The 24,429-nt window shown below is 41.3% G+C and overlaps 2 protein-coding genes across 2 annotated transcripts in view; both read right to left on the reverse strand.

Annotated features, from left to right (window-relative positions):
* The window catches only part of LOC137283526 (adenosine receptor A3-like), a 147,450-nt gene that overhangs the window by 116,654 nt on the left and 6,367 nt on the right, over positions 1 to 24,429 (reverse strand). The window lies entirely within an intron of this gene.
* Positions 15,113 to 18,520, reverse strand: LOC137283676 (adenosine receptor A3-like). The gene has a single exon (XM_067815321.1). The coding sequence runs from the start codon at positions 17,731 to 17,733 to the stop codon at positions 16,678 to 16,680; it is 1,056 nt and encodes a 351-aa protein (XP_067671422.1). The 5' UTR covers positions 17,734 to 18,520; the 3' UTR covers positions 15,113 to 16,677.

Below are 24,429 nucleotides of genomic sequence, written 5' to 3' on the forward strand. Positions count from 1 at the left end.
TTCGGAGCGACTGTTTGTCATCTACACCCACCCAGAAGGAAGTGGTGTTGAAAATATGTGGCCTAGCTGTCCGATTGTTATGTTGGTTTAAACAAAGCATCCAGGCACGTAGCTACGCCCCTGATATTGATAAACATGTCTTGTCTTAACTCCATATACAACTGAAACAACAATCACACACTAGTTTGAACAGTCATACAATGGGCATGTAATAATGATACTGGCTACACTGGGAGATACACATTTCTGTGCCGGTTGTCCATAGTGTGAGAAGCTCTTGCCTTTACACCAAGTGCTGCAAAAATAGCACAATAAATCATATGTCTTTTCCTAAACAGACATGAATGATGAAGTCAATTATTGCCTGTTGTCAAGAGATTGTAAAACCCAGTGCCTGCTGACAGTGATGTAACTTGTCCTTGATGTCCACCCTCGCTGAGCTTAATGAAGTAATGAAGTCTTGGGGAGGATGGTTGGAAGCGATGTTAAGGTAGTGGTCTGTGTGACTGACAGTATCATCTAAGTGCTACAGTACTACAGTGTACCGGAAACAAACCCACACAGACCAGTACCTTCACTTTGCTTCCAACCATCCACCCCAAGTCAAGAAAAAAATCATCTCCACCCTTGTACGACGAGCCCACAATATCTGTTCCACCAAGCAACACCTCACCACCGAACTCTGGTGGTAAGTCTGATAGGTTACTGTCGGTGATTCTCTCTATTTTTACTGTGGTGAGTACCTAGAGGTACTGTTGGTGGGTCTCTGGGGTTATTGGTTGTTAGTCTCTGGGATTACTGGTGGTGAGTCTCTGGGGTTAGCGTCGGCGAGTCCCTGGATTTACAGTCTGATAGGTTACTGTAGGTGATTCTCTCTATTTTTACTGTGGTGAGTACCTCGAGGTACTGTTGGTGTGTTCCTGAGGTTACTGGTAGTGATTCCCTGGGGTAACTGGTGGTGGTCGCCTCGAATTATTAGAGGTTAGTCTCTGAGGTTACTGCTACTGTGAGTCCCTGGGGGTTACTGGTGGTGGTTCTCTGAGATTACTGGTGACGAGTCTCTGGGGTTAGTGTTGGTGAGTCCATCGAGCTACTGTTGGTGAGTCCCTGGGGTAACTGGCGCTGAGTCTCAGAGGTTACTGGGGGTAATTGGAGGTACGTCTCTGGGGTTTCTGGTGGTGAGACTCCCAACTCTCCATTGCCTTCACAACACGGGTTATGAGAATGCATGGAGACTGACGAGGTCACGCTGATTCGTCTTCCTTGGTGTGGTGAATGTTCAAGTTAGCTCAGGACATGCCTGCCATTAACACACGCCATCGTGTGTTTTCTGACAGTCGACGTCTTGCCATGCCAGGAAAAGTGAACATTTGGTTCTGTCGTCTTTGCATCGGTTCAGAATATTTTAGAGCACATACTGGTTTTAAGTTGTGTGTATATTTTCCCCTCAAACATGCGATATCGGCGAAGGACAAGGTGTTCCAGTCATACAGTGTTTTATAAAAGCGCAGCAACCGAAAGAACTTCAGCTCTATTATATCAGTTCTCTTGCAAACTATACTTGCAAGAAATGTGTGTCCTTTTCGAACTTGAAATACACACGTTGATTGGGATAATAAGAGTCACACCCTTTCCATAGCATAAGATGGTTGGTTGTTTAACGCAGCAGTCAGTAGCATCCCAACTCTATGGCGGCGGTCTGTAAGTTCTGGCGTCTGAACCAGACAACCCGGTGATCAACAGTCATTACGATGAGATGTGTCAACCAGGTCAGTGAATCTGACCACCTGATCCCGTTAGTCGCCTCGATTGACCAGCATGGCTTACTGTACGATTATGATTGTATGATGAGGAGCTTATAAATGACTATAAAACAGTGATGACTCCAGGTGTCCACGAATCGATAAACAGCCTGTTCTATCGGTGGCATCCGTTGTCAACACAAGTCAATTGTTCACCAGAAAAAAGGCGAATACACGGTACACGTCAGAAGTAAAATTGTCTCGCACTTAAGGTGTTCGTTAAATTTCAAAATATCTTTCTTATGTCGCTGTGAACCATACAACCTTCTGAAGCAAATGAACAATTTCTTGATTTTGCTTGATTTTGTATGTGGTACACTAGGAGTCAACGAAGACTGATTTTCAATGGTATGCGTTAATAATAGTGAATGTGCTTCATGACATACGTTTTCCTAGTCGGAGTCCCACAATGGGATCCAGCGTTAATCGTGGCATAAATCAGATCTTCAGGAATATCGCAACGAGATCATATAGATTGTGCATTTTTTTAAAGCACTATCGCCTGTTCTCAGTTGTTGGCCAAAATACATGATATCTTCTGTATCTGGAACCTCCTTCTAAATGAAAATATGCTAACAAAAAGTGTGAGAATAACAATATTATCAAAGCATATTAAAGTGAAGTCAGAGTGCTGTGTCACTGAAGTGCACGAAACGTACCCCTTAACATTTGACATTTCGTATCAAATATATTATACCATTTAAATATGCAAGGGATATCGGATTAACAAGCTTCATAAAATGCAAATGATGAAGCTAAGGAGGAAACAAAAGATTAAGAGAAATTAAGGAATTAAGGTAAAATGTGACAATTTATTCCATTCCTTTGGAAATGTTTCATCTGTATGGATATATATTACCTCTTTCTCACATGTATCGGCATTGGCTAATGGTATGCTCGCAAAATGGAATATTCCCTACTTTTCTAACGGTGTATTACTTGTATTATTTTGTATAAACGTCAATAATAATAGAAATATGTTAAGAAAAGTGGCTTCGTATTTGTCTCCATACATTAAGCACTCCGTTCTCTACCCTCCATCACCCCCGTACCATATTTCCAAAATCATAGGGTGATGAAAAACCTATCATGGCGACATGCTCGAAGTATTTCTGTGATAGAATCCAGATATGCTGCATTGTCGATGATGTCTTTTCCTGTCCTTTCGCCAGTGTTTTGAGTTCCCAAACCGTGACAAATAGATGCATTACACATTCTAATGCACAAAGTACATGTATATCAAAGTGAGTTTACTGCACTTGATCCATATTGATGTCGTGTGTTATCATGCTACAATAACTTTGGGCCGTACACAATATCCATGCGTCACCGGTTGAGCTGATAATGTTTTCCTAATGACTAGTATTGTTTACAGATTTAAGGGAGTCATGTCTGCACAAAAAAATCTGAGGATTATTCTGTGAAAATCAAATACATTGTGTGGCCAAATTCGGCGTATGAGTATCGATGTTGCTTTATGTATAACCACATGAGTCAGAGTGTATGTGAATGTACCAGGAAGACAGTCACGTCTGTGGATCAGTGACCGCCGGAACTGGCCTCTTTAAGGCTTGACTAGGGAAAGACATACACATGGTGACTGGACAGACATCTGGTGATGTAGGAAAGTTATGTGTGTATGCTTTAAGGCTTGACTAGGGAAAGACATACACATGGTGACTGGACAGACATCTGGTGATGTAGGAAAGTTATGTGTGTATGCTTTCAGTATTGACACACTATGTTTTGGCCAACAGTAACCAACACTGGTTTGTATACCAGATAAAATATATACTTCCTACCAATCACCTGATGAAGGAACAGGCATACCTTCCGAAACGTCGTGTTATTCACAATAAAGAATCTGGCATCCATATCTCGCTCTTCTTAGATCATATACAGAATCAACCATGCTCTGTATAACTAGGTCATATACACAGTCAGTCTTGCTTACTAAACTAGGTCATATACACAGTCAGTCTCGCTTACTAAACTAGGTCATATACACAGTCAGTCTCGCTTACTAAACTAGGTCATATACACAGTCAGTCTCGCTTACTAAACTAGATCATATACACAGTCAGTCTCGCTTACTAAACTAGATCATATACACAGTCAGTCTCGCTTACTAAACTAGGTCATATACACAGTCAGTCTCGCTTACTAAACTAGGTCATATACACAGTCAGTCTCGCTTACTAAACTAGATCATATACACAGTCAGTCTCGCTTACTAAACTAGATCATATACACAGTCAGTCTCGCTTACTAAACTAGGCCATATACACAGTCAGTCTCGCTTACTAAACTAGATCATATACACAGTCAGTCTCGCTTACTAAACTAGATCATATACACAGTCAGTCTCGCTTACTAAACTAGGTCATATACACAGTCAGTCTCGCTTACTAAACTAGGTCATATACACAGTCAGTCTCGCTTACTAAACTAGGTCATATACACAGTCAGTCTCGCTTACTAAACTAGGTCATATACACAGTCAGTCTCGCTTACTAAACTAGATCATATACAAAACCAACTATGCTCTGTAAACTAGATCCAGTACATTCCCAACTATCCTCTGTAAACTAGAACATCTACAAAACATATGTGCTGTGTAAAGTAGAACATCTACACAACCAAATGTGCTCTGTAAACTAGATCCAGTGCACTTCCAACTATGCTCTGTAAACGAGCGCTGCAGTCAATTAACTTAACGTTGTGGTCTGTAATTCTTGAAGCAAGGCTAGGCAAACCAATGGCCGATAGATTCCGATGTGTGCCGATTGCCGATACCTGAGGACGTGGTTTCACCAAAATATACATTTCTATCAGATCGTACCGACCGAATGTATCCGTCAGTGAGTGAGTGAGTTTGGTTTTACGCCGCTTAAAGCAATCGTCCAACAATTTCACAACAGGGCACTCAATAAATGGGCTTCACACATTGTAATCATGTGGGACATCGAACCCGGATCATCGGTTTGAATAGCGAACGCACTAACCACTAGGCTGTTCATTACGAACAAAAGGTGAAAAACAAAACCGTATACTTTATTGATGTGATCTGGCGTTTTATGGAACCCAGAAAGTGTTTTACACCTCCACTATGGTACTGTATGGGATAGTTCCATCTGATCAATTCCATAAAGGTCACATTGCTTTTGTATATGTCATTAACTAATCACGTGCATTTGTGTCGGATGTACCTCCTCCTGGGAGCTGCTGTGTCCGGCATGGTCATTGTCTGGTAGTGCCATGTGTAGCAATGTCATAGCGATGCATCACTACCTCGAAAAAAGCGGATAATAGTTGTCATAGCAACTAAGCATCCAAAGATAAATCAACAAGTCTGTAGCTCATGTCGTTGTGACAGGATGAAAAACATGCATGAGGAATTCCAGACATTTGTTGAACAATCACTACAAATAATTGGATGGAAACTCTGTTGCCTATTACTTGAAAGTACACACGTTTATAACAGCCACTTGCAGGTGCGTGTATATACTTATGGAAAAATAGGGAACTGAATACCAAATGAATGTTCATAACTTGCATGTTGAACAGTTATGTAACGGCACGGATTGACATGTAGATTATGTGCCAATAAGGACTGCTGATTCAATGTATGATCAATGCCAGGGCTATGCGTCAATGTTTATCAGATGAGCTGTGTGTTTTCCTTGTTCTTGAATCTGAAACTGGTGATCACCCACCACCACTAGTCGTATATCCCATACCCTAAGGTCCATAGAAATGCGTCGATGAAACTTATGCAAAGAGGACCCTCTGTAATCAGGAAGGAAGTGGGTGTTCACAGTGTGACGCTACTTGTCGTTCTCTTATTGTAAGGAATCGTACGGCGTTTCGATCCGGTTACGGTTTTCCTGCATTTCCAAAATATCGCATCCTGCAGTGACCAACTTCCCGTTTATCTCCATAAACTTGATTTCCGAAGCCCAACCATGATCAGAGTGCTGCTACCATGCATTATCCCAGCATCCTTACAATCCAAACAAGCAATCATCGTCTTTACTCGGAGTTGCACTGGCGACAAGAAATCTATTCTGTGCGTGTTCCCAGTTCATGTTCATTCAAACGAAGTCTGTCCCCGTGGGCTTTTTTGGGCGTGGTCACTTAATGAACCGCTCGCTCCTCATGCGAACACTTGTTCGCGAACACCAGGTTGTATGTGGTTTCTAAAGAGGGATACAGCTCTAAACTCAGTCATATTTCTGATATTTCAAATCAGCCTTGAGCGTGGGGCAGACTAACCAGTGACTCACAGTAACGACTCACACTACATAGACTGAGGGCCCAATCAACATTTATGTCGGCTCTTGTAACAGCGTTGGGAAGTTCTGCTTCCACCCCGTGATTTGACAGGGGTGGGTGCTTCTCGGCGTTAATCCCGACTCACTACCCTCAATGACAACAAGTATAAGGCGCTGGCGACCCACAGTGACAAACACCATGTTACCACATCCTACTCAGTCATATCAATGCGTCTGGCACCTGTAATGGTACCTGTAAGTGTAATGGCACCTGTGAGTGTAATGACACCTGTAAGTGTAATGGCGCCTGTGCGTGTAGTGGCACCTGTAATTATAATGGCACCTGTAAGTGTAATGGCATCGGTAAATGTCATTACTGCTAGTCAATTTCCTCCAAATGAAATGAACAGGATGAAATCGTACGGTGCGATAATATTGTGCGTATCCACATAATGTCACTACATTATAGTCAGGTAACAAGTAAACTCACCCTTTTGTATTTTCATAATATGCTTTGTCATGAAGCATGATACCTACAAAACCGGTCCTAAACTCTGTATATCTTGTGCCATGATCTAGTTTTACTGTTGCTGAAAATGAACCTATCTATAAATATATATATCAGAATGCAACTCAGCGTGTTTCCAAACACGCCACCAGGGCTCTGTAATTTATTAAACATCAGTTGAGTGGAGCTTGTCTCCCCAGTGTTTCGAATGCATGAACACATGCGAGCGTTGATCAAGCAGCCTTCGATCAAGTCCCCTGGCTCCGATTGTGTGTAGTTAGCGTTATCTCATATGAATATGCAACGTATATAACGTGCTATGTGTACATTATCCACGAATGTTGGTCTACGATAATGCAGCCAGACAGCGCTGATGAGGCGACTATAATATGCACATGTGATGTTACTGTGACAGATGTATAAGGCGACTAACAGAATCGGGTGGTCAGGCTCGCTGACTTGGTTGACACATGTCGTATCCCATTTGCCGATGTTCATGATGTTGATCACTGGGAATATTGCGGACTGTGGCGTTAAAGAACAAAAAAAACCCCAGCAAGCCTCCTCTGTCAACTGTATGTCAATGTCTGTCAACAATCTTATGTCAATTTTTATTCACCTGAGTATGTCTGCCCACCTGTCAGACAGCTTATGTCGTTTGTCTGTCCACGTGTGTTCACCTGTTTGTCAGCGTCTGCTCACCTGTGCGTTCATCTGGAAGTCACCTTTTTGCGATAAAACACATGTATTAATCAGTAACCGGGGTGTTCTTTGAAGATGTGCGATAAAAATAGATATATCACATTTGTAATGCACCTTTATTAACCATTTACTGTTTTATTCACTCACGTTCTCCAGTGGGATCATTATTTACAACCCTCCTCTAAATCATTTACCACACGTTCATTGTGAGACACACGTACATATTTCCGCGTGTCATACGTCTATGACCCAAGGGTGCTGTGTCTTTATATGACCCTACTGGGAACCACCTGAAAGTAGTCTTTGCTTATGTCTTCTGGCCCAACACTGATATAATTCAGGTGTTTGGAGAGACGAATAGCAGCCAACTGCTATTATGATGATTACTGCATTACTAATTTACTCGAAACCGGCGCCAGACCATATCACGGATTTCCCATGATTAAATTGGTTCAGTGTAATTGTATGAGGAGAAAAGCAGGCACCGTTCGTTCGGGCACCGGCTGGGCATGCTGTGACCTTCACTTTACACGTCTAATAGAAGATTTGTAGGTTGCAAGATGAAAGGGGTGTTTTACACATGTGTTTTGTGATCTTGAGGTCGCGTCGTCTTTAACTATATCCTGTTCTGTTGGAAATGTGAGACTGTCTTGGAATCTTAATTACTGAGCGAGTTGTCGAAAGCTAGTGTGAGGTCATACCGAACCATCGTTACGTTTGACTAACACGACTTGTCTTTCTGTTTCCAAACTCAATGTCCGTCTTGTTTGCGCCATGCCCGCACCTGTGGATTCAACAACGACAATAACCGTAAACACTGCAACAGATAAGCAACAGAGGGTAAACAGTTCTAGTAGATCTTTCAAACATGTTATGACAAAAAATAGTAAATGGTATTTGGAAAAGAGATACTGTCTGGACTTGAAATATACATGATACAAGTTCAAGAGGGAATAAAAGTAATACATCTGTCCGATATCCACAAACGAATCAAGACAAAAACCAGACGATTGTACCGGTGGGACAGTATTGTGAGCATCGTCACTATGATAATGATCGCGATCAAAGAGTCATTAGTCCAGGTGATCCTATAGCACAATGAAAAGCTAGAGAAATGTTCGCCTGAAAAAAAGTAAATATACAGTGAAAGGCAAAAGCAGAATTGGCCCCCCATCTATTTTTCACCGATTCGTAAATTTAAATGTGTCTTCCACAATCTTTCACAGAATATAAAACGTTTCGAAAGTCCGTGAAAAAAGTCCTCGAGCTCTCGGGCTTAATGAGTTAAGAGCTAAAGTAGGAGCCGATGAAGCCGATTTATAATGTTGCGTTTCAATAGTCTACATATTACAATATTGTAATTGAAAGACGAGTTTTTCTTAGTGATATGTCACCTGTGAAGACCTGGGTAACAACTGATTTTCAGAAACCCGTGCTCGTCGTAAAAGATGTCTTCTTGAGCGTCAACCGGTGTTCTTGTCTGCCAACCGTTGTTCACCTGTCTGCCAACCTGTGCCACTTGTTTGTCTATCCGTAAGGATCTCCGATCTCATGGGGCGACCACTGACACGCTGGTTCGCTGGTCTTGTCACTCTTATGATCTTGACAGTGATACCCGTGAAGATCCGGGTTAGATCAGATCTTCCGTAACCCATGCCTAGGCATCAGCTGAAGAGGTTGGACAACGGTCGTTGTAGCATATGTTAGCGCTGTAACGGGGCATCTTACAAGGGTATGATACATGCTGATGATGTATACTACCCATCAAAAGTTCAGATCTTTAGTGTAAATATAGTCTCTTACTTCAGGCAGCTTTTCTAAACTAGACTTTGAAAATATCCTATACTGTTTAAAGGTACTGTTTACACATGAACTGATGTATAGTAAAACACATTCTCTACGCTGAAAAGATCATTGTCATTAAATCGGTAAATGATGAAACTCAGTGAAAATTGGAGAATTCTTAACAAAACGTTATAAAAAGGTAGCTGTTTACATCCACGATGTTTGCATATGCCAGTCAGCAGTCTGATGCATGATTCTCGTGAATTTCATCTTCATATGGTTTGCAGTTGGTTCCTCCAAGGTAGTAGAGAAATTGATCTCCGATGTGACCATATATGTTCACACATACATAACACAGTGAGTGCTTTAATTTAGGTGAGTCTAAATTTTCTATGGGTAGTATATGTTCGTGTTGCTTGGCTAATGAACATTTGTATATAACACTCCTGTATCACCATGCATATTGCTCCTCTAGTCACGGCTTGAGGTGGTTGCATTTGGGATCGACGGACAACGATCCATCTATATAATCGTCATTCTGGTACTTTCACAAACACAAACATTCGTGTGGTTCGGTGCTCAATCTAGCAACATCAATACTAATAAGCCGAATTTGGCCAAACAAAGTATTTGATCTTTCTCAGGAAACTATTATTTTGCCCATGATTATTCCTCATGATTATTGTATGGACATAGCTCCCTTCCGTCACTGTATCAATAATAGTCATTAGGAGTACATTACCATGTCTGCATCAGTCTGTGACGAGCGGCTATTGTCTATCTCCCAACTGATTCCAAAACAACAGCACAAGGCATCGAAGCCGATTGACAAGCGGGATCATGTTTAATCAACTTGTTAGGGCCACATGGACACGAGGCATCAGAATATTGCTGTACAACTATCTGTGTTCGTGACAACATCATTGATTTAGTGTATCGTATCACGATTCTGTCACAAAATACACCCTGCCACTTCTCCATCATATCTTTGCTCTTCACCCTAGCATGGTGGAGATGTGGCACGTGGGATAATCAGGGGTAGAGCCGAGAGTGTTTAATGCGGGCATAATTGGTGTACACATAACTAAAAGATGAAGACATTACTTTAGAATTATTTTGTGTTTTATAGGCTTTTATAAGTGAAATAATTCAAAGAATATAAATTTCATAGTCCAACCGCAGTACCCGTTTGTTTGTTGTATATCAGATATCAGTTTAGAACCACACCAATGTTACTCACTCATTCAAAGTAAGTGGATGTTAAAATGTGGGACACACACACACACACACATACACACACACACACACACACACACACACACACACACACACACACACACACACACACACACACACACACACACACACACACACACACACACCACACACACACACCACACACCACAACACACACCACAACACACACACACCAAAATGCATCAGACTATGTACGTTCCTTGGGATGTAGGAATTGCAAATGGAACATTTGTTAATCTGGCAACTTTGTAAAAGGCATTGTGTATTCTTCACACAACGAAACCGTTTTATTTCTTCGACCAAATACACTTCTATCTGATTGTTTGTAAACTATACCATACACACAACGAATACCGGTTTCTGCATTCTAGTAAGAGCTAGTTCTTCGTAACCTTCATTAAAGTGTAGAAGCTATGAACACTTCAACGATGAAGGATCGCTGTGTGGGTTGTAAAAAGTATCAGTTACACGACCCTGTCTAAATGCCTCTCAGAGAAACTCAACGATTCCGTTTGGCGGAGTTATATCTCAGACAGAACATAGCTCTCTGCAGGGAGCCCTATCGATTTAAACACTGACTTTCTTTATGTCCGAGAAAATTTGCTGCAGTCGATGAAAGCCTTGAAACCAGTTGACCATCTGGTTATCACGCACTCAAATTAGCAATCATATCATATACACTACCCACTTTTCGCAGCGTTTAACGATTGTTCTGAACATTTGTACACGAAAGCACCAGAAAGCGTCGAGTCACAAACTACTCTCCTGACAGAGCAGAAAAGGGATACCTCAAATGTCTTCATCAAATGTTTAGTTTTAATTTTTAAATATGTTAGTGATTTTATACCCACAAAGACAAAAGTATAAAACCCTCCAACAATACTCCTTCATTAAATGTAACCTAATTTATAGTTTTTAAGAAAGCAAAATATTCCATAAGAAGTTCATGGGATAACATTTTAGTTTACCAATTACTAATTAAACTACAAATCAATCTTTACAATCTGTTGTGATTCTTCAAAGGCAGTTAGAAGTTGGCGTAGCAATACAGGACAAATTTTATGAATAGCAACTTCTTGAGTTCCTCTTCTTCTTCTTCATTTACAATCTGTTGCCGGAATGAGTGATGGATAGACATAATCAGATTAAACATTTTATTCTCTTTTCGAGTTTGATTTCACCTGACACACTCGCTATACTTTCTTCCCCTTTCGTATCTTAAATCGTCAGTACTTTTTGGTAGCCAAAGGAAGAACTTCAAACAACACTGAACATTGCATTGACACCTAGTTAACCTGTGACGAGCTCGACACATTAACTCGACACATTAACCTGGACGAGTCAGGGACGTGGACCTATGAAGCTACATCAATTGCAACAACAGTTCGACTATACGTTGGTGAACACGTATAACAACTTCTTCATTTTACAATGTGCGAATATCAGTTCTGGTGCACTTGCTATAGAATGTCTGGATAATTCGTTTACACTTTACACTATCTCGTTCTCAAGGTCATGATATCAGTGTAACTGTTTGCTGCAGTGCGTCACGTAGAAAACTTGGGGGATGTGAAGAAAAAAGTGTTCTCAGAATTGTCTGATAAGGGAGTATAGCTCCGACGTGGGATAGTGAAGAAACAAGACACCTCTATGGACCATGTTCGTAATGATTACGACTATAATCAGATATCTACTACGATACCTCTGTTCACATTTATACTGGGATCCAGTTGTGCACAATAATACCTAGACATGTTTACATTTATAATAGTATCCATTTGTTTACATTTATACTATGGTCCATCTGTTCTCCTCTATCAGTAAGTCCCCACCCCGAATGTTTATACTGGGCCGATCTTGTCTCATGGAAACCGGGAACCAACGATGTCTATATAAACTTGGATCCGTCTGTTCACAGTAAGATACTGTAAGAAACTGTATAGGTGGATCCAGGAGTATGTGTTTGGAGGGGTTTGGAATACAAATGTGAATTTATTGCATAAAATTTCATTTCATGGAAAAATCGTGTAAAAATCTTTATTGGTATTGATGAATCAATACTTATTTTAAATTCCTTGGATTTGTTTACAAGTTAATTAATAAGTCAAAACTTACTTGATAAGTTGAAAAAATGTCTTTCAATTTTTATTATAATAAATAGATTCGGGGCACATTTTTCTACAAAATGATACAAATTTAGCCATTTCTTGACATTGTGATATTTTGTATCCAACCTCCTTAATTCCATACGAAGGTCACTTTGTACATGCACGCATGGATTTGGGTGGGATGTGTCTACTTCTGCGAGCTATAGTGATCTGCCTCATCATTGTCTAGAGAATACGTGTTTTACGTTCAACGTCAAGTAGTGCTGTCTTGTCTGATCGTACGATGTGAAGCAGTCATATTGATATGTCAGTTCATACGATAAATACGAATAATATAAGTTGTCATAGCAACTAAGCGTAAAAACATCCAAACCAACAATTCTGTTGCTCATCTCGGTCTGAAAGAATGGATAATGAAATACATGTGGGTTTCCAGTCATTTGCTGAGCAACCACCACGAATAATTGAATGGAAATTCACTCAGTTGCCTAGGACTATAATACACACGTTTATAACTGCCAGATGCATATTTGTGTGTGTGCGCGCGTGCGTGCGCTTGCGTGCGCGTGCGCTTGCGTGCGTGCGTGTTTATGGAAAATATGGTAATACAATACAAAATCGATGCTCATAACTTGCATGTTCGGTAGATGAATGAGTATTGATAACGACTGTGGACTCACAGGATCCGGAGAGGTATTGTCTTGCTGTGTATGTGTCCTGAATGAAGTCGACGATAAGCCTCTCAACTTGCAGGGTTGCAGATGGCGAGGCTACAGTACACAGACCAGAATTCATGCCTCGGTATTCAGTAGTGTTGATTGGCGTGACACTACCCAGAGGATTATCATTTCGACAAGCATTGTTGTGGGCCGACCTGAGTAATCCTGATCTTAGAAGCAAAGAGATAGTCATTTCTACTCGGGAAGAGACCCAGGACTGGTCTTGTAGCCAAAGGTCAGCCCCTATTTCCAATGTTGCAACCGGGTCATAACGATACGTGTACATTTATACGTAGAACCAACAAAACCCTTTCCACATCCATAAAACATCTGCTAGAAACAGAGGTGATCGTACAGTTCTGACAATATAATTAATATGCATTTGCTTCAGCCGTCATTCCTAACACCCTTCTGCTATAATGTGGATAAATAACTGGAATCCCACTGACGCTGCCTCATGTTATGATGTTCTGCCCAATCAATTCCCATATTCGTTATTCATAATGTTAATGCCACTAGCGGGGCGGTACTGTGATCCTATACCCGTGTACACTTCCACCCATCACACGCCAAGAAGCCTGATCTTTACCACAACCTTTACTATTGATGATAATATGGATCTTCCCCGCGCCTCAATGGACGTCAGTGGACTTGACGGTGTTAACAGTCTGTTAGTGCAGCACGCCTACATCGACTACAGTACATTTTATATCACCATTATCTGATTTGTTTTCAGAACCTTGCTAGAGTCTTAATACTCAGCCATGCAAAGTCTGCCGCTAATGATGATTAATTTGTCACAGGAACAAGCTCGGATCATCCTTTTGCTATGTACCGAGATGCAGTAGCGACCAGAAGTCTACTCAGTGCATGTTCCCTGCTTGTGTTCTTTCGGTTACCGTGGATGTTACCATTCATGCAACTGCTCACTCCCAATGCCATCACTCTCACGGACCGTATGCTTTGTAGACAGAGATATGCAGTACCTAAAGTCAGAAATAGTTGTGGGCCTAGATTTTAGGAGATAGTCGTAAGTTAATGTTAATGTATGGCACTTACGACTATCTCAGTGCTAAGAGGGCTTCCAAATCTAGGCCCTGATTTATAACATCACTTCTTGATGATTTCAGTCTGAATCACACTAACCAGTGACCGATTGAGAAACGATCCAAAAGTCAGGCATAGAGTGGCCGAGTAGTCTCCACCTCTGTCTACCGTTAGAACAAACCCGACAAGCATTAGAGAACCCCGACAAGAACAAACCCGACAAGCATTAGAAAACCCCGACAAGAACAAATCCGACCAGCATTAGAAAACCCCGACAAGAACAAACCCGACAAGCATTAGAAAACCCCGACAAGAACTAACCCGACAAGCATTAGAAAACCCCGACAAGAACAAACCCGACAAGCATAAGAAAACCCCGACAAGAACAAACCCGACAAGCATTAGAAAACCCCGACAAGAACAAACCCGACAAGCATTAGAAAACCCCGACAAGAACAAACCCGACAAGCATTAGAAAACCCCGACAAGAACAAACCCGACAAGCATTAGAAAACCCCGACAAGAACAAACCCGACAAGCATTAGAAAACCCCGACAAGAACAAACCCGACAAGCATAAGAAAACCCCGACAAGAACAAACCCGACAAGCATTAGAAAACCCCGACAAGAACAAACCCGACAAGCATTAGAAAACCCCGACAAGAACAAACCCGACAAGCATTAGAAAACCCCGACAAGAACAAACCCGACAAGCATTAGAAAACCCCGACAAGAACAAACCCGACAAACATCAGTTCTGAGTTCAATATATATATATATATATAGTCAGTTCGGACCAGTTTATTCAAGTATATCACATTTTGACAGAAAAAACCCAAACAACAAAAAGGTATGGAATACACACAATATTGTGTACTTCTTCATCACGTTACTTCATTTAAGGCGTTCACATTGGACTCAGTGAGAATGTTGGGACATTCGTCCTCACATTGGGCTCCGTGAGAATGTTGGGACATTCGTCCTCACATTGGACTCAGTGAGAATGTTGGGACATTCGTCCTCACATTGCAATCAGTGAGAATGTTGGGACATTCCTCTTCACACTGGAAACAAGGAGAATGTTGGGACGTTTGGCTTCTCATTGGACACACTTAGAATGATGGAACATTCATCTTTACATTGGACTCAGAGTGAATGTTGGAACATTCGTCTTCACATTGGACACTTCACAAAGAACGTGTTGTAATTTGATACCTACTGTTTCGCTGGGAATGTGTTGTTATGGGTTGTGATGATTGCTGACTTTTGAACACAACACATATTCTGCTACAGAAGCGGACTGTTTCTCGTGAATAAATCACCATATTGGATGAACACACGTGATCGCTGAACAGCTCTCGTCCAAGTCCTTTGTTCTCATCAGTCAATGTTACCTCGAGAATGTGCAGTGTTATCTCGCGTGGCATATGTACACTCGCGATACCAGACTGGGGCCGTTACTTCTCCTTGCACCCTGATTGTGTTGACAGCTAACATTGTCATTCCCTGCGAGCATCACTTCCGTGCCATTATATTATAATAGTATCAAACTTTGACTAAATCCCTTCAGATGACAATGAGGTTTCTCTCCGTGTCTGCAGCACCTATGAACCATGTTTAGTATTATAACCATGTAATACACACCGCAACATCAATGTTGTGTCGATTATGCAATACCGCAAAATCCAGACTGCATCAGTAATAATTCACTATGTCATCAGTAATCATTCCATGTGATTACTGTCTGTATCAGTGTGACTGAGGCATGTACACAGCATCATCCACGTTGCATCACTTGTACATCAGTGTATCATTCATTTTGTATGACTCCATCTGTATAGACACAGCAATGTCTCTACCACAGTATCGGGCCCGTTGTATCATGTATTGTACCACTGCACCATTCACATTGTATCGAGACTCCATCTATAAAGTCACAGCCATGTCTCTACCACAGTATCGGGCCCACTGTATCATGTATTGTACCACTGTACCATCCACATTGTATCGAGATTCCATCTCTACTAAGACACAAACATGTATCATCCAAAACTGTGTTCCACAGGAGATATCGCTTGTGTGAGATCAGAAAATATCTCCTAGGAGTTATCGCTTTGACAGTAGATTTTGTACAATGCATGACAATGCTATGACGTCATGAACTTGATGATGTCACAATGCTAAGACATCCTGGGACTGCAAATCTAATGCCAGCGCTGTGTTCAGAGATGTACATTTTTCATTGAAAACTAATGAAGAATGATTTTGGATAATAAATAGACTCCCACCCTCGTGTCTACTGATATCGATTATATAAACACTCGTTGATAAAGGTAAAAATATCCTCGGATATTTGTTACTTTATCAACTCGTGTTGATATATTTGATATAAGTTAACACTTGGGTTAGATTCTCTATGGTTCTACCACATTATCCCTGTATCATGTATTGTACCACTGTACCATTCACACTGTATCACGTATGTATGAGCTCATTGCCAGAGGCGGACCTGTTCTCAGTGTCCGAGCGTTCATAATATCCGATCCGTGTAGAACATAGCAGGAGGCAGTACGCACGGCGAAAATCTTGGTTTTTCACACCATATATGATGACGTTCATTCCAGAATTGAGCATACAAAACAATACTAATAAATTCATGGTGGTTACTTTGATCCCGACTGTTGTTCCCAGTACAATCCCCACAATCGCCGGACACCAACAGACAAAGAACACACCAAACACTAAAACAAACATTTTGATCATGGGCCATTCTCTCTTAAACGTGGACACCACGGCCCTGGTGTCTGTATCAAAACTTTGACGGGTTACATCGAGCATGGCCTTCCTGTGATGGTACGAGATTTTAAAGATGTATCCATAACAAGCTCCTGCCACTACACAGCAGCCGCAGAATATAGTCACCTGACCATACAACTGGTACTCCATGTGTAGGATATTGAACAATTCACACGGTTTCTCACGACTCCATGTGTTGTAGTATAAGGGTAGGGTGCCGTAGAAGATGCATATACACCAGGTTGTGCCGATGATGATGCGAGCTCGACGAGCTGTTGCGATGTGCTCGTACCTTAAAGGGCAGACGATGTATATGAGGCGATCCACGGATATGAGGACCATCGACACAATTGAACTCCCTGCGGATACTATCAGGAGAACCGGGTGGCTGAGGCATAAATATTTGTTTTCATTATACAGGTTTTCCAATCCAGGGAACATTTTCATAGCATAGAAGGGCAGGACTAGTCCGACGATTAAGTCCGCGACTGCGAGAGATACAACATACATGTTCGGCACAGTGTGGAGTCGGGGTGTTCTCTTGACAGCTAAAATGGTGAGTATGTTGCCGCCTATGATGACGGTTGCTATCAACATCTGTATGACGATTACGACAGCGTTAACGACATTTAAACCATTCCCAGATTCTGTGACACTGCTCGTATTTGATATAGCATACGTACTGTTTAAGGTGTACTCGGGTGTTGAACCATGAGCCGCGGTCGCTAACTCCATTCCGATAAGACGTCCTGCTACAAAGGTGCAAAGATCTTACTCACGCCGGCTTAAAAAGCGGTAGTCCAATCTCCAGAAGTTGTGGAATTCACAGTAATTGTCCGAGGTCCATATACATCACCAAGCACAGAACTTGCCACACAAGTGAAAATTTGTTAATCACACCGGCTTACAAAATGGTAGTACAATCTCTGTAAGTTGTTCAATTCACAGTCAGTTGTCGTGGGTCCATACACAATCACAGAACTCCACTAGCGAGAATCCGTCTGCCCGCTTTGATGATGAAGCGAGATTATAATGGAATCATCCTGCTTTAACCCAGCTCCAGAGGCTGTCCACGAACGGATGTTTGCATCCGTTATAATTATTGTAGTTACTGTTTAACACAGTAGTGTCGCTGTGGCTGCTTTACTGTCGAGGACACAGTCTTTGATCAAACTGGATATCGTCCCGAGATCTGCTTCAATGTAGCAAGTTAAGGATCATTGAACACAGTTAAACACTTCCAAGTGACATTAACTTCTTCGATACAACGCAACTGGCGACACTTCCTTCCTAGTGTGAGAAACAACAACAACCGGGAGACACAGTGACTATCACTCGGTATCCTGTAGTTGCACCCACGTGGAGTGACTCAGTCAGTGGTCACACCCTCCTCCCCCTCCGTCCCTACACTTACTGGGGGCACGTGAGGACTCGAAGGCGCGAGTCATGTCGAGGGAGTTGTCTGATGTGGGTCAGCTATCTATTCCGGACAGATCAGCTGGGGAACGAGAGGTTACATACCCACTCAGCCTTTAATGGCTGTAGCCCAGTAGTGAATTGTTTAAATAACATTGAGCGCAGGCGCCAACACACGATCAGTTAGCTGTTTGTCTTTTACATCAGACCCAGGCTACGCTTCATGTACGCAGTGTATTATTTTTGTCTCATATTTTTACATTTTAAGTGTACACAAGAGTGGTGAGCGTCAGTGAAAGAGAGCAAACGTACGTGTATGTGTGTGTGTGTGTGTGCGAGAGAGAGAGGGGTGGAGAGAGAGACAGAGAGAGAGGGGAAGAGAGAGGGATGGAGAGAGAGACAGAGAGAGGGGAAGAGAGAGAGAGGGGAGAAAGAGGGCAAAGAGAGAGAGAGAGGGGAGAGGGGGAGGGAGAGATAGAGGAGAGGACACCATAAGTGAGTTATGATGAGTCTCCCTTGGTTTCATTGTGTGGTGAGGTCGGCAGGTAGTACAGACAGAGGATATATCCATGGGTTATATACATACCACAACCAGTGTACACACCCCTGCATTTGCTCGAGTTCAGTTAAATAGGTCAAGCCGGTAGACATTATAATGTGAACCCGAAACGCTCCAGCAAGCGGAGATTTGAATCGGATGGATTATTGATGCATACAGTTCAACGGCGTTAATATCAGCTGAGAGAATGGTGTACGCATGGCAAGTTACATTCACAACATACCACCATGAAGATAACAATGGTGACTATACGTATAGTGCAGTATCTGTGATAATACATGTGCGGCATATGGGTTTCAGAAACAGCCAGTAATGCATGGATATCAAACATAAGTCAACTAATGCCTGTACGTGAATAATATGTCCAGCAACATCAGGTATTGTCAGTATATTAATTATGTGTCAAGGAATATGTTCAGTAATGCATGCACAGGTGTAATATGTCCAGCAACACAAAGCATTGCCTGCACATCAAGTACGTGTAAAGGAATGTGTTCAGTAATGCATGCACAGGTATAACATGTCCAGTAACATCAAGTGCTGCCTGTATATCAAGTATGTGTCAAGTCATCGAAAATAACATAGTCAGTAACACATGTATGTGTAATTTCTTTTCCAGAACACCAAGTATTGCCAGTATATCACAGTCAATGTGTTCAGTAATACATGTAAATAAATTTTATGTCCAGTACGTAACACCAGATATTGGCTACATATCAATTATGTGTCCAGTAATATCTTCAGCAATGCATGCATATGTATATGTCCAGTAACATCACATATTGCCCGCATATCAAGTATGTGTCCAGTGATGTTTTCAGTAATGACCCGTGAAGGTCCGGGGTAGAATAGGCCTTCAGCAACCTATGCTTGCAATAAAAGGCGACTCTGCTTGACGTAAGAGGCGACTAACGGGATCGGGTGGTCAGGCTCACTGACTTGGTTGGCACATGTCATCGGTTCCCTTTTGCACAGATCGATGCTAATGTTGTTGATCACTGGGTTGTCTGGTCCAGACTCGATTATTTACAGACCGCCGCCATATACCTGGAATATTGTTGAGTGCGGCGTAGAACTAAACTCACTCACTCACTAATGCATGTATATTTCTAATATGTCCAGAAACACCAAGCATTGCCTGTATATCAATTGTGTCCAGTAACATGTACAACAATGCATGCATATGTATAACATGTCCAGTAACACCAAATATTGCCTTTATATCAAGTATGTGTCCAGTGATATGTTCGACAATGCATGCATATGTATAACATGTCCAGTAACACCAAGTATTGCCTTTATATCAAGTATGTGTCCAGTGATATGTTCGACAATGCATGCATATGTATAACATGTCCAGTAACACCAAATATTGCCTTTATATCAAGTATGTGTCCAGTGATATGTTCGACAATGCATGCATATGTACAACATGTCCAGTAACACCAAATATTGCCTTTATGTCAAGTATGTGTCCAGTGATATGTTCGACAATGCATGCATATGTACAACATGTCCAGTAACACCAAATATTGCCTTTATGTCAAGTATGTGTCCAGTAATATGTTCGACAATGCATGCATATGTATAACATGTCCAGTAACACCAAGTATTGCCTTTATGTCAAGTATGTGTCCAGTAATATGTTCAACAATGCATGCATATGTATAACATGTCCAGTAACACCAAGTATTGCCTTTCTGTCAAGTATGTGTCCAGTAATATGTTCGACAATGCATGCATATGTATAACATGTCCAGTAACACCAAATATTGCCTTTATATCAAGTATGTGTCCAGTGATATGTTCGACAATGCATGCATATGTATAACATGTCCAGTAACACCAAGTATTGCCTTTCTGTCAAGTATGTGTCCAGTAATATGTTCGACAATGCATGCATATGTATAACATGTCCAGTAACACCAAGTATTGCCTTTATGTCAAGTATGTGTCCAGTGATATGTTCGACAATGCATGCATATGTACAACATGTCCAGTAACACCAAATATTGCCTTTATATCAAGTATGTGTCCAGTGATATGTTCGACAATGCATGCATATGTATAACATGTCCAGTAACACCAAGTATTGCCTTTCTGTCAAGTATGTGTCCAGTAATATGTTCGGCAATGCATGCATATGTATAACATGTCCAGTAACACCAAGTATTGCCTTTCTGTCAAGTATGTGTCCAGTAATATGTTCGACAATGCATGCATATGTATAACATGTCCAGTAACACCAAGTATTGCCTTTCTGTCAAGTATGTGTCCAGTAATATGTTCGACAATGCATGCATATGTATAACATGTCCAGTAACACCAAATATTGCCTTTATATCAAGTATGTGTCCAGTGATATGTTCGACAATGCATGCATATGTATAACATGTCCAGTAACACCAAGTATTGCCTTTATGTCAAGTATGTGTCCAGTAATATGTTCAACAATGCATGCATATGTATAACATGTCCAGTAACACCAAGTATTGCCTTTATGTCAAGTATGTGTCCAGTAATATGTTCGACAATGCATGCATATGTATAACATGTCCAGTAACACCAAGTATTGCCTTTATGTCAAGTATGTGTCCAGTAATATGTTCGACAATGCATGCATATGTATAACATGTCCAGTAACACCAAGTATTGCCTTTCTGTCAAGTATGTGTCCAGTAATATGTTCGACAATGCATGCATATGTATAACATGTCCAGTAACACCAAGTATTGCCTTTATGTCAAGTATGTGTCCAGTAATATGTTCGACAATGCATGCATATGTATAACATGTCCAGTAACACCAAGTATTGCCTTTCTGTCAAGTATGTGTCCAGTAATATGTTCGACAATGCATGCATATGTACAACATGTCCAGTAACACCAAGTATTGCCTTTATGTCAAGTATGTGTCCAGTAATATGTTCGACAATGCATGCATATGTACAACATGTCCAGTAACACCAAATATTGCCTGTATATCAAGTATGTATCCAGTAATATGTTCGACAATGCATGCATATGTATAACATGTCCAGTAACACCAAGTATTGCCTTTCTGTCAAGTATGTGTCCAGTAATATGTTCGACAATGCATGCATATGTACAACATGTCCAGTAACACCAAGTATTGCCTTTATGTCAAGTATGTGTCCAGTAATATGTTCGACAATGCATGCATATGTACAACATGTCCAGTAACACCAAGTATTGCCTTTATGTCAAGTATGTGTCCAGTAATATGTTCAACAATGCATGCATATGTACAACATGTCCAGTAACACCAAGTATTGCCTTTATGTCAAGTATGTGTCCAGTAATATGTTCGACAATGCATGCATATGTACAACATGTCCAGTAACACCAAATATTGCCTGTATATCAAGTATGTATCCAGTAATATGTTCGGTAATGCATGTCCACGTGGCCGTCAATAGTTTTGGTGTACCCGCAATTTGAGTACATCCAACACAAAAGATGAAGAAAGCATTTAAAGCTATACGGTAGTATAGTAATGGTGTCAACTGTTTGAAGCTGCGGTAAAATATCTTCAATACTGCTGACACTGGGTGAGTTAGTCAGTTCAGTTTTACGCCGCACTCAGCAATATTCCAGCCTTACGGAGGCGGTCTGTAAATAACCGAGACTCGACCAGACATTCCAGTGACAAACAGCATGAGCATCGATCTGTGCAACTGGGAACCGATGATATGTGTCAACCAAGTCAGTAAGCCCGTCCAAACTATCCTGTTAATCGCCTGTCACGACAGCCAGGTTAGTGTTATGTTTCCAAGCATGGGTTGCTAAAGACCTGTTCTACCCCGGATCTTCAAGGGGATCTTTCCTCTCAAATCACCACCAACGGTGGTACATTAGAATACAATACTACTGTAGTCATATAATTATACACATGCCAAAATGGCAGATAAAAGCGAAAGAGAACCAAAAGTTAATGTATCTTTGTAGACTTAAATTTTACATTAATGTACATAGCAAGATTGTTAAGATTGTGCGCTTGTGTAAACGAAAACAGTTTGACGACTTTTCACAAGTTTATTGAATTCAGGTAAGGTAAACATGTTTGTACTGTTAAAGCATCGCATTTGAACAGATAATGGAGTTCATCTCACACTGCATGAGAGCTACATAAACTACACAGACGATATTCTGTAGGAACATTTGCCCTGCGGCCAACGTCTATAGGGAGGTGGTGATTATTGTTCTGAATCGTAAAATCGAGGAAGATGTTTTGGTAGAAAGAGATATCTCTCTAATTCTATATTTATTTTTTAAGGATACGGTAAAAAGAAGACCTGAGGCTCTGCATCGTGGAGGTATGCCATTTGTGTAAAACCTGGTCTTTGGAGATCTGTTCGACACTGCTCTGTTACAGACAAACCCCCTGCCAACATCTTCCCATCCCCGTCAAGGTAGCTCATTGATGAAAATCAATCACCTTCCAGTGTACGAAGGTCTCTCCAAAGTAGTAAACGTTTCAATGCTGAAAATCAATCACCTTCCAACGTTCGCAGGTCTCTCCAAAGTAGTAAACGTTTCAATGCTGAAAATCAATCACCTTCCAACGTTCGCAGGTCTCGCCAAAGTAGTAAACGTTTCAATGCTGAAAATCAATCACCTTCCAACGTTCGCAGGTCTCGCCAAAGTAGTAAACGTTTCAATGCTGAAAATCAATCACCTTCCAACGTTCGCAGGTCTCGCCAAAGTAGTAAACGTTTCAATGCTGAAAATCAATCACCTTCCAACGTTCGCAGGTCTCGCCAAAGTAGTAAACGTTTCAATGCTGAAAATCAATCACCTTCCAACGTTCGCAGGTCTCGCCAAAGTAGTAAACGTTTCAATGCTGAAAATCAATCACCTTCCAACGTTCGCAGGTCTCGCCAAAGTAGTAAACGTTTCAATGCTGAAAATCAATCACCTTCCAACGTTCGCAGGTCTCGCCAAAGTAGTAAACGTTTCAATGCTGAAAATCAATCACCTTCCAACGTTCGCAGGTCTCGCCAAAGTAGTAAACGTTTCAATGCTGAAAATCATTCACCTTCCAACGTTCGCAGGTCTCGCCAAAGTAGTAAACGTTTCAATGCTGAAAATCAATCACCTTCCAACGTTCGCAGGTCTCGCCAACGTTCGCAGGTCTCGCCAAAGTAGTAAACGTTTCAATGCTGAAAATCAATCACCTTCCAACGTTCGCAGGTCTCGCCAAAGTAGTAAACGTTTCAATGCTGAAAATCAATCACCTTCCAACGTTCGCAGGTCTCGCCAAAGTAGTAAACGTTTCAATGCTGAAAATCAATCACCTTCCAACGTTCGCAGGTCTCTCCAAAGTAGTAAACGTTTCAATGCTGAAAATCAATCACCTTCCAACGTTCGCAGGTCTCGCCAAAGTAGTAAACGTTTCAATGCTGAAAATCAATCACCTTCCAACGTTCGCAGGTC

This window comes from Haliotis asinina, chromosome 5, assembly GCF_037392515.1.
Source record: "Haliotis asinina isolate JCU_RB_2024 chromosome 5, JCU_Hal_asi_v2, whole genome shotgun sequence".
Lineage (NCBI taxonomy): Eukaryota > Metazoa > Mollusca > Gastropoda > Lepetellida > Haliotidae > Haliotis > Haliotis asinina.

What these genes read in the sequence shown, in the direction of transcription:
- LOC137283676 (XM_067815321.1), bottom strand. Translation starts at nt 17,733, where the DNA reads ATGGAGTTAGCGACCGCGGCTCATGGTTCAACACCCGAGTACACCTTA.